A 16332-nucleotide genomic window follows, 5' to 3' on the forward strand; every position below is an offset into this window, starting at 1 on the left:
TCTTTCCTCTTACCAATGGATCTCCACCTTTTGCAATGCTTTCCACTTATTCTGCTGAGCCTACTGAAATTCAGTCATGTGAGTCACAGTTGCAGTCTGTTGAAGCTTGCTTCCAAGACCTTGTCAATGTGTTTTTGACTAACGAGCTGAACGTTGGACCAGCATGTTGCAAATCAATAACAGCGATCAAACAAGGTTGCTTGGATAGCTTATTTCCACCCTTCGTTGTTGACTTATTTGGCCTTTACATCAAGGAACTTTGTTCTGCTGCTCCATCTCTTGCACTTTTTTCCTAGGATTTTTTATCTCTAGGGATAAACATCCATTTACAGTGTACCTTTAAAGGTTTGAATAAAGCTTCTTTGGTCCAGTGCTTTAATGGTATCCTACAAAGAGAGGATTGTGGTTACCATAACAAGCAACCTCCTTTTTTTTATGAAAGAAGAAAGCTCTAATATTAAAAATGGGGTTTGGGGATTTCTTGAAATAGAAACAGAGTGAGCAAAACACATTGGGTCCATTTTTAGATTGTCCAAATACGCTTGTTCATTGCTTGATTACCACTCCTAGTTTACTCCTGCATATTTTAACATTAGACGTCATTAACACCATTTTAAAGATTAAACAAATCTTAATTGTCATAAAAATAATAAAAAGGGATAAAAAAAAGAAATGAAAATAGCAAGACATACCTTGAGAGATGGGAATCAGGAAGCACGTCAACCGGCGAAGGAAGCGTTTGATAATGAAGAAAGCCGGTTCTGGGTAGAGGAAGCTCCGGCAAACGTGGCAGAGATATGTGCAGCGGATAGGTGGTGGACTGACCGACCAGACTAATTGCAAGTTCGAATTGGTTCGAGGAGAAGCAGCTGTGTAGATGGAACTGATGAAACGGGCGCTGGAATGAAGATGAGATGCTTCCTGTTGGTGCGATGAAGCTTGGACGGAGGTTGCAAGGATTTCCCTTTTGCTGGTTCACGATTAGAATGTAAGGGGATTTTCCAAATGAATAATGAAGCTTTGGGAAAGGGGAACACTGTGTATTTTGGTTTTTGGTAAAGCTGTGTGCTTGACTGCTACATAATTTATCTGTTCCTATTTTCTTAGATGTAGATGATGGCAAGGTGAGTCAACAGGGGTTGATTGGCGTACATCAGCACTTGGGATTGAGCTATATTATCATTTTCGTTCATATTGTTACTATTTTAATAATCTTAAATCAGCCTTAATTTGGTTTTAAAAAATCTAAAAAGTTGTTACTAAAAATTAAAAAATCAATTGGCTCTCAAATATATAAGGAAAATAATAATTAAGCCATTTCATTAATTGAAATTGTTATTGATTGACTAGATGTTGTTGTGACTAATAAAAACAATGGGAAGTTGACATGTTGACATACCAATTAAAAATACTTAAAAACACATTGTCATAATGAACCTGGACAAGCTAACGTCTTGTGTTTATATGAATTTGGACATTCATATTAATAAATTAATTTTGAATGTGGTTTAAAATATTATAAAAGAATTTATTAGAACAGTAAATAATATAATTGTTAAAAAATTAAAATAGGATCATGAGTATAATTGGAGAATTATTATTTCTTTTTTCTTCACTAGTTAATTTGGCTTGAAGACTTGAACATTTTCTATTTTTGATATTTAGTTTTTTTTATTATCAAAAGTAATAATTAAGCTATGATTTCATCACAGAAGTTGTCCTAACCGTAGTCAATAATTTTGTAATAATTTTTTACAATATTATGAACTACATCCATAATAAATTTGAACAAATTTAGGATAAATATGAATATCCATGTGGCCAAGTCCAGCTACATCTGCATGCTTATCCACATAGCATGACTTCTCATTGCATTCATCGATGGTAATTTCTATTAATGCAAAGGTATAATTAATTTTTTTTATGGTAGTGATCTTTCAATTGAGTACAATTCTTTTCAAAGAGCTCAATTAATTATTTTAACTAAAAGACCCTAAAAGAAATCTGCTACGACAATCACTTTGAATTGAAGGAACGGCCAAGTCCGTGCTATAGAGAAACTCTCCAACTAGTTTGAAAAAATAAGACACGGACACCACTTCTGGCAATAGTCTGCTAATGTTGTTGACAAAAGCTTTAAGAAGTCTTGATCTCTGGTCAGCAGCCACGCCACTAACACTGACCCATCTCTCTCTAAATATATGCATTTGCGTGTTACACTCAAAACTATGCCGAAGTCTAAGCAATGCTTGAGAATCCTTTTTCCTTTTCTTTTTTTATTTTTTCAATAATTTGTATACACATTGAAACAAATTGTTGGTAGCAAGCAAGATTAAACAAAGCTGTCAAAAAAAATCTAGAACAAAATTTGGGGCCAAAAAGCCAAATTTCTACACATTATACACACCCAATTTGGGTACCAGCCTATTTGCACATCACACATTCAATTCTTCAAGGACCATGGACACAATGCGACGGATTCCGATCACCTTGAATGACCAACAATAACCATTTACAAGTGCTCCATTCATAATGAGGCAAAGCAACACTTCACTTTGGTAAGAATGTCTATCTGAAAGGTAACAGAGAAAGGTCTAGCCGATTGCACCTTAGGTGTGAACAAGGAGGATCCAATCTGTTGGATAACACGTTAGTAACAATTCATTATCAATCCATTGAGTGCGACTCAGCAAACTCTATGAGCCTCTGCTTAAGGTTCTGCAATAAGGAAGAAACTCTTGAGTTACTAATCATAAGAAAAGAGGAGATAGTGAGATTAACTGACGGTACTATCAATCACCTTCAGTTCTTGATGAAGCACAATAAATATTTTTTTCAGTCTTTTATGTCTCTGCCAATAGAAACAGTAATTGAGTCAGAACATAAATCCTACAGCAATTTTTTCAAATTTTCAATTAAAAGATGGACACTAGCAACATTTCAGAAGCCAGGCATATTACAGATAGAAACCTTCAGCATCCATGCATTTCTAAATGATACAAGTACTGAGATTTTCATACACAGATGCAAAGCACTGGATACTGTTGGAGACCTACCACAATAATTTCTTTTTATTATCCAATTATCACTATATGCATAACTTCTTCCAGACAATAAAATAATGAAGTAATTTTGCCACTAGTAGACAAATCTTATCCCTCGATCTTATTCTGCTCTACTCTAAACACCTGCTTAAATGAGAAATTACTGTTCACTGCTATTTATCAACTAATTAAACAACGATAAGAAGGTCAGAGTCATATTGCAGAACCATACTTTTAAATAGGCATCAATACATAAACTTTATAATAAACCGAAATTCAATATATGAGGCAAGAGTAGTGAAATGAAATCTCTCGAGAGGATTCCATGTCTTAAACCATTCCACCCTCAATAAGAGAAGATATACCACAGAAATTAGAGAGAAATATCTACCATTCCACATTGGTGATAAGACTCCTTCAATTGGTCCAAGGTCTTGTAATATTTCTCCTTGTCCCTATCTTTCGAATATTCAAGGTCCTTACCCAGCTTTTCGAATTCATTCCTATATGTGAGAGGTTAGTTCATTGAACACAAAGTCCACCAAACCTCATAAAAGAGAAAGAATTCTGAAGTCCGAACAATACCTGTAGGTCTGTAGGGTCTTGTCCAAGTCCTTGTAAGATTCATATTTTTCACGAAATTCATTCACATACTCTTCGTACCTAGCAAGTAAAATAGAAGTCCGAATTAGATGGCACAGTCCTCTAAATTTAACAAATGCATCTACAACTATGACTACTTACTGAGATGAATCCTTAATGGGACCTCTGCGCTCTGGTTCATCTTTTTCATACTTAAAATAAGGCAAACAGTCTTCATCATCAGAAGACCCCCTTTTCTTTCGACCATTTACATTGCCCTCTTTCAAAACTGCATCCTTACGTGAATCAGTCATATCCATATCCGCCATTTTATTAGACGTTGGTATCTTACTTTCCTTTATGAACTGAGACACTGATCCTCGTTTGGATTCCTGCTGTTGTGGTGCACTAGTCGGTGCTTTCTTATGGCTTTCACCAAAATCCTCCAGGACAACTTCCAGTTTTGCGCCAATTTCTGTTTGTTTGGTTTTACTGTTATCTGCCAATCTGTTAAACTGTGACCCAACTTCTGGACGGTCAAACCTTGACAGCTGTTGCTGCTGAGACTGAACAACCTTATGATGCGATCTGGACGAATCTTCAACATGATGTTCTGGGGTTCTTTTAAGCCCACTTAGATTAGGTGAAGGTGGTTTTCCCGAATCCCAGTTTGTCTTCCCAGCAGGTTTTCCCCTGCTTAGATCGGGATTAAAATACTCTGAGGTGCTTGGTCTACTACCTGACTGTTTAAAGGAACCTTTCTTCTCAAATTGCTTCTTTACACGAGTTTCATCAATCAGCGGCTCACGAATCTCACCCAACTCCAAGTGTGAAAGCTCTCGTTGAAGAACATTGCTTTTCCCATTAGCTGGATATCTATCTTCATTAACCTTGCTGTTATCCTTCGGGGAAGAATTAATATAAGTGCCAGAATTTTGTCCAGAATCCTTGGGCTTTCCAAAAGTTTCACCATGTTTCCTGTGGTGAAAATCAGAAGGTACAGCATTTTTACCTCCACTATTTTTAGTATTTGTTGATAACTTCTTTTCCTTCATTACACCATCCTCATTTTGGGTGTCCCTAGTAGGGTTTTCTTTTTGAATGATATAACCTTCATGCACATTCTTCTCAGCAAACTTACTACCATGTCCCGAGCTCTCAGTATGTTTCAAAGGCCTTTCAGCCGTATTAACAGCTTTACCCCGAGCACCTTGATCAGATGATCTACGACCTGATTGATGAAAATCTGTACTAGATTTTTGGGGAAACACCAGAATGTATCCTTTTTGAGAGTCAGCATGCTCCCTATCACCTTTATTTGAGCTTTGGTAAGACTCATCTACAGATCTGCTACTCGCAAAGAACTCGGCATCTCTACTCCCAGAAACAGGTGGTTGAGACATGCTTTCAGACTTCAATCTTTTAGAACGCTCAGATTTCTCATCAATGTGTGTCAGATCAGATCCCCTTTTAGATTTCGCTTTGCCAGACTTCTCTGGGTAATTAGATTGTTCATTCCTGACGCTATTCTTGACGATGTTTTCTGTGTCATCAAACAAATTTCCTATGAAATTTTGGCGCTCCTGGAATTCATCAAGATCAGATGAAGAGGGTTTCGTTCCTCCCTCATGTTTCTCACCTTCTTTGTTAGTATTGGCAGCCATTCCAATTTCCTGTTCATCTTCAGGCAAGTCTTTTTCTATGTCAACAGCATCTGATCCAGGACCCTCGATATCAACAGCATAAGATCCATCATCATCTTGATTTCCATCCATTCCGTTATGCAGAGACATGTCATGTTCAGCTTGCCATGGTATACGTGAAGTCAAAAGTCCAGGTTCAGAGGTCAGCATATCCTGCTTTGTCTCTTTGTCATCGTCACTTGTCATTATATCCACATCCTCATCAGACCCTTCCTTGCTGTTGGAAGAAGCATCAGTTTCACTATCACTGCTACTACCGCTCCCACTTGCTGCTGGACTTGCACTCCTACTTCTACTCCTGCTGTGGCTTCCACTGTCGCTTCCACTGTCACTGCTGTCACTGTCACTATCACTATCACTGCCACTGTCACTAGCACTATTTGCTTGCCCCTCACTATTGTCAGAAGCTTTTCTCTCACCACCCAAATCAGGTGAAAGTTGTTGGATGTCAATTTGTTCCATTGGATCAGATGCTACTGTAAGTTTAGAGTCTAAATGGGTCTGTTCCTCTACTTCATCATGAGTAATTTTCTCCGCCAAGAATGATACTGGAGCCAGTGTCTGGTCTTGGTTTTCTTCGGGAGCTGGAGCCTCGTGACGGTTACCTTCAGGTGAACTGCAAAAATATAGACAAACAACATGAAGGCCATGTATACTACAACAAATAAAACACAGGTAAGCTTTTATCCAAGCAAGAAACTAAACCAAGAATGAGGTTCCCAGGGTTCTTAACACTTAGAAGAGGCACCAACCAACTTTGAATGTACTAATACTTACTGAAAACTCTGTAAGATAATCATTAATAAAAACTAATAAGAAAATCAACAATAACCAGAGCAACAGTTAGTTCTGAATAATCAAGCAAAAGATTTATGGCATGAGATTCCCAAACAAGAAAATGAATCTTGTTCATTTTGTAAGTTATAAAAACATGAGATTCCAAAAAGCGCCCAAATGATAATTTCTCTAAAATGTAGGAGCTAAATAGAAAATAGATCTTGAATAATATATAAAAGAAATCTCCTCCTGAATTTTATTAGTTAAGATTGCAGTAAGATCTCAGAGGAGAAAAAGTCGTCTATTTCTAGCAAATTACAGCTAACCTACCTATATATATGGCAAAGCTCAGTTAAAGTTCTTTTCGTACTAAAATCTTGCCCTGAGTTATGCGATGAGAATAAGAAATCATGAAATATAAAGATAAAATATAAATTACGAGAACTCAATTCAGTTATAAGATTATTCAAATCAACCCCACTGGAAATGAAAATGACAGGTACCTTCCACTTTCAGATGACGATTTCTTCAAGCTTTCCAACTCCACTCCTGGTTTCAAGAAATATCTTCCTGGAGCATGGAAAGTTGCAATCTGATGCAAAAATTTAAAGGAAGGCATAAGATTACATGCTATTCTTAAAAATACTTTGCATCAAGTATCCATCACTTACTTTTTTTAAAATGGGCTCGATCTTTCGAGCAGAGTTTGGAATTGTATCACCAACAGCTTTCTCCAAGGCCTGTCACCATTTCAGGGAAAGAAGGGAGAGAAAGACTGAGATAAAATAATCCAAAAAATAAAGCAGCTGACTGAAGCCAACTGCATGCACTAGTAGCAAAGAGGGCAATTAATTTAAAACATCCACTAAACCCTAGCACTTGCCTTTAAGCTCATCCCCTTGGGGTTCTCCTTCAGTAGACTGATCAGAAGACTCTGTAAGTCCGTTGGCTTAGGTCCAAAATTTCCCCTGCGTTCTTGCATCTCACGTCCTGCACTAGAAGCCCTGCTTGGTATTTCTTTATCAGAGCTGGAAATACTTTCTTTGCTCTTCACCAGAGAAGGCATAACATCCTCACTGCCAGCATGAGTCTTGGTGGTATTTCCAAGACCACTTGGAGATACTGCAGCATCAGAGCGCTCAAGTGGAGATGGTAAAGGTGAAGATGAGCGTCTTCCCTTCGCAGTAGCAGCCGAAACTAATCCAGGTCTATAGCCAGATTTTGGAGGGCCTCCAGCAGCAGCTGGTGCATAAAACATACATTGCAATACACATATCAAGACACTTAAACAGAAGAGGAAAGAACTGCCAAAACTGCAACTAATTAGAAGTATAATCTCAATACCTCGTACAGATTCAGTGAGACCATGCCAAAGAAAAGGTAATTTCATATTCAATTAATTTAATGAAATCCAAATTATTTACCTTGAGGTGTGTCGTTACGCTTCTTAAGAGCAAGCTCCATTTTTTTAAAATGGGACTTCCATGGACTAGCTGCAAACACAAGAGACATATAAGACAGTGAACATTCATGCTTTAAAAATTGACGTGTTCTAATCTTAAATGCTCTCTACCAACAATTACTTTCAGTGAAAAACATTTTCAATGGGTTTTTTCTTCTATATCTTTTTGTATGTATTGTGCATGCAAATCCTTTTTCCCTAAAGTGAGTGAGGATCAAGGCTAAAAATATACATAAGAAGAATCATCCTCGTTACTAAGGGATTCCATGATTGAAAAAGTAACTTTTGGATATCATCTCTGTAACACAGGCATCAAAGAATCTGGGAGTAGGACAATGAAATGAAAATTGCGTGCATATATAAAGCATTCTAAGAAATATGCTAGGGAAGAGATCTTAAATAGACCTAAGTCCAGGCATACCCCTGTTCTGATGCTTATTGTCAGTAAAAACAAAAATATACTGTGTATGGAAGAAGAAAGGGGGTTGAGGTGCAAACACAAACATCACAAAGAAAACCTTACCCTCAGCAGCAACCATTTGCTTGATTTGATTCTTCATTGATGGGTTTCCATGGTCTAATATAATAGCTCTGTCATCAACACCAAGGTGAAAAGACAAAAATAATGTTCATTTAACTTAACCATAGTGCCAAAAGTGACGAAGAACATAAGAATGTAGCATAATAAAATATTTACAACATATCAACAACAAAAACCACATAAAAGATAAAACGATGGCCAGAGTTTCTTCATGAAACATAATCAGGGAGAAGAATTCAAATTTCTAATACAAACTAGGAAATGGTAAAAAGTTTGATATGATAAAGAGCTTCTTAATTAGAAGGGTTTCTGATCTTGTTTGACTTGTCTCTGTAATATGGAGAGTGTTGCAAATCTTTGTGAATGTTCTTTTTCAGCTAGTGTCGATTCTGAATTCTTAAAGAAGCACTTAAACATCAGAAACACAGCAAAAGATTGTATGGCGAACTCTAGCAATGCTGATTTCAGAATAAGCAATGTGAAAAGAATTATATATGTTGTGATTATGAACAAATTTGGGGTATGAGGATGACAAAAACAATACTTTACAAGGCGATTTCAGATGTTAGACAGCTGTTTGCACCAAACTTATTGATATTATTTTGAGGCTGATGATTGGGTTACATAGGTTAAGGCTATTATTTTTAAAATTGGAACTTGGGAGGTGAGCTTCAACCTGAGAAAGATCAAATGTAATCCAAGGTCTCAGAGGTTACAATGATACATAGAATGATGATGAGTCCCTGTCAGAGAAAAGATGAGGATAGAGGCTTTCTGAAGAATTCTAGAGATGATGGAGTACTTGCTTTTTTAGGAACTGACTAGCCTACATCCTTCCACTGCATTCCTTAGAGGACAATGAAAAAGGACCAAGAGATTGCACTCATGCATACCAATCACACTATTACCATTTCTTCAGGTTCGCATAGAACTAGGTATGGGAAAGATCTTGCAATGCTGAAAAGGCCGGTTCAGTAGATTACAAAATTTCAGCCAAATTTTCATTGGCAAACAAAGGTGTGGAGAAAAAATTATCTACGTAATTAATTTGCAGAGTTTTGTACTATTTTAGGAGGTTTCCACAAATGGTGTCTTTATTTACCCAAAAACAGCTAAACGAACTAACTGAAGTGTATTAAATGAAACTCCAGATGCAGAAAACGTAAACCAGCTAGATACTCTTAAATAAAACAAGTAAAACAATAGCAATTAATGTAGTGTGTTAACCAGCTAAGTAAATGTTAATAGGTGTCTCTTCACATATCGTGTATTACCAACATGTTATTCTAAGAGAGCCTCTATTTTGATAACCAACCATAGTAGAATATGTATCTAGATCTGAATCATCTTAACTGGACATACACAACAAAGTACATTAAAGAAAGGGAAGACAAATATGCAGGCTTAGGCAAACAATGATGATGTGAAAACCATCCAGATAACATACTTGCGAGATTTAAGCTTGCGTTCAAATTCCTCTGACCGCATCTTAACATGATTTGTTGTCGATTCATCCAAGACACGTTGAACATTCAGTTTGCGCCATGCACACCCAGATTCAACAAGCAAACCATTTCCATCTTCACCCATTTGACGTTCTTCATATATATCACACAGATCACCTAATTCCGGTGACCAAGTAAACCTAAACTCCTTGCCACCAACATCAATAACCTACAGTAGTGATGATCAATTAAACCCACATTTTTAATAATTAACAGGCCACACATAAATGTAAATGAAAAGAGACTTGCAACTTCAGTCTCCAAAAGTCAAATGAATAATGGGAAGAATCATTAGTTAAAAATAAGCATAGAAAATCAAATCAAGATTTTTGGTCTAGCGACATCTCAAGGAAACACAAAACTCCTAAGCCCTAAACCATACTTTGTGTAGTCCAAGTCAATAACTGTCAGACCAGAAAGGCCATCTATCAATGATGAGAATTTAGCGCATAATTTTAAAACCACCAGATACAAGTAGAAGCCACCAATGCAGTCAATAAAAATATTGAGTCATGAAGGTGCCTCAGAAAATATAATGCAATCAAAATAAAATTTAATCCATCCTGCACTAAATTCTTGTGCTGATGATATAAGGATTTATTTACCATCAAACTGACCATGCAAATGATACAACCTTTTGCTGATACGCAAGAACTACCAACATTGGTAGACAGTGATAGCTATCATTTTAAACAAGTTGACTAGATTTGCTTGCTTTTCTTCAAATGCATACTTTTTTCAGAGGTTTAGGTATGTGAACAATCCTGCATTAAACTTTCATTTTTACATGTTTTACAACTGCTCCTACCTAAAGTGACCCTCTATCATATCTTGTACACATGGACTTAAAAGCCATATCATATTCAAAGTAGGAATCACCAAATTCAGAACCTAAATCATCAGATACTAAATTTAATCCATCCTGCACTAAATTCTTGTGCTGATGATATAAGGATTTATTTACCATCAAACTGACCATGCAAATGATACAACCTTTTGTTGATACGCAAGAACTACCAACATTGGTAGACAGTGATAGCTATCATTTTAAACAAGTTGACTAGATTTGCTTTCTTTTCTGCAAATGCATACTTTTTTCAGAGGTTTAGGTATGTGAACAATCCTGCATTAAACTTTCATTTTTACATGTTTTACAACTGCTCCTACCTAAAGTGACCCTCTATCATATCTTGTACACATGGACTTAAAAGCCATATCATATTCAAAGTAGGAATCACCAAATTCAGAACCTAAATCATCAGATACTAAATTAACCAACAAGGAAAGTCTATTAAGATTGAACATATACACATCTGAGGAAAACATATTAAGGCACACCAAACTCATCAAGACATTCTACAGATTACACACACAAAAAAAAAACAGATGCCAGACAGACCCAACTTCCTCATGGCCTACTAGAAGTCCAGAATTAAAGGCCGGGAGGGGGCTAGTGGAGATAAAGAACAAGCAAGCCCAGCAGAATTATAAGAACTACCTAAGTATCTGCCAATAAACCGCCAAAATAAATCTACTTAAAATAACCAAATGCAACCCACAATCACCTTGAAAAGATCAGATGCAAGCATCAATATAAGAAAATTCAGAACCCACCCCATAAAACCACCCAATATGAGGCTAAACTAGGTTGCAAACCCCCCCCCCCAATAAAGCAACTAACATTTCCATAATCCGTAGGAAACTAAGAACTTAGAAAACAAGATCACAACAAGTTTACATTGTTACACACAAACCAAAGTTCAGAAAATCAAAAGCTAGCCAGTAAAAAGTAACCCTAAAATGCAAAAATAATAAATTAAAGTTCCACAAAAATCAAATAAGCATTGTAAAATTTTCAAAACGACAAAAAAATCCAGCTAAAGCGAGACAAATTTTGATCAAGCAGCATTCTTTCCTAATAATTTTATCCCCCTAGACCATCGAAAATTAAAAGTACAGTTAAAAAGAAATTAGGCTTAATCTAGATGAATTCCAATCAAGCAGCATGTTATCGCACTAGTTTCATCTCTAAAAAAACTTCCAAATTCGAAGAAAAAGAATGCAATTTGAAATAAATAGCTATAAAAAATTTAAAAAAATGAGCAAACCCAACTGGATTCTTGTTTAGAAACTCACGTTCCCAGTAGGGTGAGTCGGAATTGAATCAAATTTAATCCTGGCCGTCTCTCCTTGAGCCTCGAGCCGCCTGATCTCCTCCACCAAATCTGGCGCCAGTCTTATTATCATCGCAAAGGCCAAAGGGTTGTTCCCAGAAACAAGAGAAAAGCTCTCTTCGACAGACGGTGCGGGTCCTGAACCGCCCCCAATACCGGGGCGGTTACGAGGGGCGGAGCCAAGGGAAAGCCTGCCTGATTGGGTAGCGGAAGAAGGGCGCTGTGGCGGCGGCGGAGGAAAAGAGCGGTTCCGAGGGCCTCCGCCCCCACGTCCGCCGCCTCCACCGCGACCGAGCTTGGAGGAGCCTCCGTACATTATTTTTGCGGGAGGGTTTTACTAGATTTGTTCCGTTTAAGTTATTGTGACATGGAAATTGTATTTGCATACGTGAATTTATACGTATGCGTTTCCGCGTTTGTACGAATATAAATAGAAAGAATGGCGGCGCGTGGCCGTTTCTAGTGGCGGAGGGAAAAGATAGATAAAGAAGGATACGGTAGCCCAAAGGAGTACTGCAACTACGAGAGATGGCCTTTGGGGTTTGATTCTATTTTTGTTCCCTTTTGTTGTGTGTGTGTGTGTGTGTGTGTTTTCCTTTTAACTGCGAGTCTGTTTTATGGAAAATTCCACGCGAAGCTCCCTAAGCTGGATTTTACTTATTATTACTATATAATTTTGATTCCATGTTTTTTTGTTAGTATTATTTTTCATTCAAATAAATTCGATAATATGTAACAACTTTGAGTAATTTTGCAATAAAATAATTAAATTATAACACATACACATTTTAAATGTATATTCTGTATAATATCTCAATGCAACATAGTTTTTTTAGTTCCACGACACAAACTGTCAATCTTCTTTAGTTAATGTGTAAAAAGTTAAAAAACAATAAATGATGCATATAACCAAATTTTAAAATATATAAAAAAATGCTATTTAAGATATAAAATTTAAATAAAAAACATTTGGTCCATTTTGTAATCAGGATTAAAAAAAAACCTTTAGACAACTTTGGTTTGGCTAATGAAAAAGCATCATATGACATGTTTTGGCTAATAAAAAAAATGTAACGTGACAATTAAGTTTATTTAAATAAAAATATTAAATTTAAATTAAAAAATAGAAATTTATAATTTTAAATATTTAAATATTTTTAAAAAAACTTTTGACTTTGACCAATCGTTGACCCATGTTGACTGGACACGTTGTGATAATAGAATATGTCAGGTGTCTTTTTTTTTATTTTTTTAGTATTACATATATTATATTAGTTAAAAATGTAAAATAAATCATGTACAATATATAATATATAATTTAAAAACTATAATTCTAAAATATATAATTTTAAATAGTTAAAAAAATATATGAAAATTAAAAATTGTTATAAAAATAAAAACCTAATTTAAATAAATTGCAAAAAAAAATTAAAATTTAAATACTTTTAAAATTTTAGAATTATATATTTTATAAATAATTTTTATTTTTAAACTTTTTTAACTATTTTTACAATTTTTTATAGTTTTTACATTTTTTTTACATTTTTGTAACAATATTATTAACTCCAACTAATTTCTTTCCAATTATCGTATTTTTTGTAAATTTTATTTTTATAAGTTATATTTTTTTCTAGATTTTATATATATTTGAATTTGTATACATTTGTTTCCATTTTATATTGTTATGTGTATATACATTTAATAAAAGAAATTTTTTTTACATAAAGACACCATGTCGTGCTTTGTGATTAACTATAAAAAAAATTTGTAGCCTATAAAAAATATAATAGAAACTTACTTTAAATACTAAATTGAGACATAAAAAAAGTTTGGATACTAAAATAAGAAAATGGGTATACTTTAGAAACTAAGGGCTTGTTTAGTAATGTTTAAAAAAAAATTTTGGAAAAAAAATTGTGCTAAACAATCTACTTTTGACTGAAATTTTTTTATTTTTCAAAATCACTTTTGAAAAACACTTTTGATTTTGAAAAGAATAAGCTAAAATTTTTTTATTTTTCCTCTCCCAAAAATACTTTTAATGCTTAATTATTTTTTCACCCCTCTAACAACACACTACTTTTCCCTTTTTTTAGTGCTTAATTACAAATATGTTAAAATCATTCATTAAAAATTAAAAAAATATTTTTTAAAATAATATACATATGTTAATATCTAATTATAAATATCTAATGGTTATATTTAAATATTTAAAACATAGTTTATATATTCTAATTAAATTTTATAAATAATTAATATTTATTGCTTACAAATATTTAAAATTTATGTTTCATATATTAAGATATTAACAACAAGTTATAATAAAATATTTTTATATTAATACTAAAATATAATAATATTAACTAATTTAAATATTATTTAAATATATATTTGTTACTTGATAATAATATGTCTAAAATGAACATTTTATTTCTCAAAAGGACTTCTTAAACTAAATTTTTCAAAAATATTTTTTAAAAATACTTTTTCACAACACTTTTTAAAAACACTTTTCAAAAGTATTACTAAACTAGTCCTAGATCATGAATTAAGCTTATATAAAACTATGTATATATTTTACTATTAAAAGCTAAATAACTTTTTAAGAATAGTTATTCCGGGCTATCTCCATGAGTTTTCTATTACAATGTTTCTAAAAACAATACATATAAGGGATAAAATATAAAATTATATATAAACTTTGGTCTAATGTGTAATACCGTATACGAATTTTGATTTTGTGTAATTTTATACATTAAGTATTGATTTGGTTCAATTTTTATAAATCATTAACACTATTATTAATATAACATCATTTCACATTAACATATAACACAATTATTGATATAACGTCATTTTACATTAACATATTGCGTACATGAATAGCTATATTTATTCAATATAAAAAGGATAAACTATTCACATAATCACTCTAAAATGATTGCATTCCAATTTTAGTTAATTTAACTTTTTTTTCAACTATATTAAAATGTTGCTATTTTGATCAACCCTTCGTTTGTTGGAATACTTGCTGTGTTGTCATGTGTATACATTTTTATACGTTCATTAAATTAGTTTTCCAAAAAAATAAAAATAAAACCCCACATTTTGCAATCCCGAACGTTTTAGAGTTATGCTCCTATCAACCTTTCCCAACCAAAAAGAGCATTCGTCACAGGGTAAAGGGTTCAAAGAGGAAATGGCAGCAAAAAGGAATGCCCCTGCTAAAACCCAAAACCCTGATCTTGTACGTGGCGTAGGCAAGTATTCCAGGTCCAAGATGTACCACCACAAGCAAAGCCTTTGGGCTATCAAGGCCGAACACGGTGGCATCTCCCCTCGCTATGACCCCAATCCTAAAGCCCCTCTCACCACTAAGGCTCCTAAGTTTTACCCCGCTGATGATGTCAAGAAGTTGCTACTTAATAAGCGCAACCCTAAACCCATTAAGCTCAAGTTCTTTTCTGAAATGATTATTCGTTTATTTATTTGTAGATCTCCGAAAATGTGTTTCTCATTGTTGGGTTTCTTGGATGGGCCTTGGGAGCGACAAAAGTGATGCTTGAGTTAGATAATATTGCAGTAGTCCACGTAATTCGCACTAAGCTGGATCATCAACATAATAGTCCAGTCGATAAAGAATCTATTGCAGCTTTGTTGGACAGTGTGTGTCGTGCATGTCTACGGTAACCGTGCAGCGGATGCTATGGCTAACTCGGGACTGAGTCGAAACCTGGGACTGCATTTATTTGTTGTTTCTCCTGCAGCATTATGTTAGCTTGGATCAAGCGAAAAAAGTAGTTCCTCGGAATACTTTGTTCAATAATTTATTTCTACACAAATCAGTTTAACGTATTTCGTTGTTTTAGCTGTGACCATAATCACAGGGAAATGGATGGAAACTTGATGATGATGATATCCCCATTGTTGAACTGTCTGTATGAAACTTCAACATATATTACTCGTATATATTTAATATGGACATGTTTAGGTATGATGTTAACGAAGATTTTAATCCATCTTGCTTTCCTGGTCGTGCTCAATTGGCTGGTTCCTCTTCAACTGGGAACAGTGACATGATTGTTATATTATATCCTATTTTCAGAAATTATTGATACCAATAGAAATGTAATGCAAAAAGCCTCCAGCAAGTTGTGAGTTGGACAGCCAAAGCTCTATTTCGCTTATATCTATCTTTAGTCTTTATTTTTGGGATACAAAAAATCTGGGATACTAGTATAGATATGCACAACAACGTGATAGTATTGCCTAGTCAAATATATGTCCCAAACGCTGAATCAGGACTGCACATTAATAGTGTTTGATTCATTGGTTGATGCTGACTACATTAATGGTTGGGGGTTCAACGAATAAGAAAAGCCCTAACTTCCCTGTATAATTGTATGTCTTACCATCTATTGATACTGTTATTGTGGGACAAAATTTTCCATTTCTTTGCCTAAAAAGGATTACAGGGAGCCTCGCCAGATGTGGTTAGCTAGCAGATGACATTGTTGAACTGAAAGGGTGGTCCAATATTTATC

The 16332-nt window shown here is 34.6% G+C and overlaps 1 protein-coding gene across 1 annotated transcript; it reads right to left on the reverse strand.

The window, feature by feature from the left end:
• Positions 1-2246: 2246 nt before the first annotated feature.
• On the reverse strand, positions 2247-12373 carry LOC107906120 (uncharacterized). Its single transcript, XM_041093738.1, has 12 exons — positions 11751-12373; positions 9557-9783; positions 8092-8159; positions 7531-7599; positions 6990-7348; positions 6778-6846; positions 6610-6698; positions 3789-5945; positions 3630-3707; positions 3436-3547; positions 2801-2851; positions 2247-2718 (listed from the first exon to the last, which is right to left on the reverse strand). Exons 1-12 carry the CDS (start codon positions 12102-12104, stop codon positions 2668-2670), a joined length of 3684 nt encoding a protein of 1227 aa, XP_040949672.1. The 5' UTR covers positions 12105-12373; the 3' UTR covers positions 2247-2667.
• Between the last annotated feature and the right edge of the window lie 3959 nt (positions 12374-16332).

This window comes from Gossypium hirsutum, chromosome D05, assembly GCF_007990345.1.
Source record: "Gossypium hirsutum isolate 1008001.06 chromosome D05, Gossypium_hirsutum_v2.1, whole genome shotgun sequence".
NCBI classification, from domain to species: domain Eukaryota; kingdom Viridiplantae; phylum Streptophyta; class Magnoliopsida; order Malvales; family Malvaceae; genus Gossypium; species Gossypium hirsutum.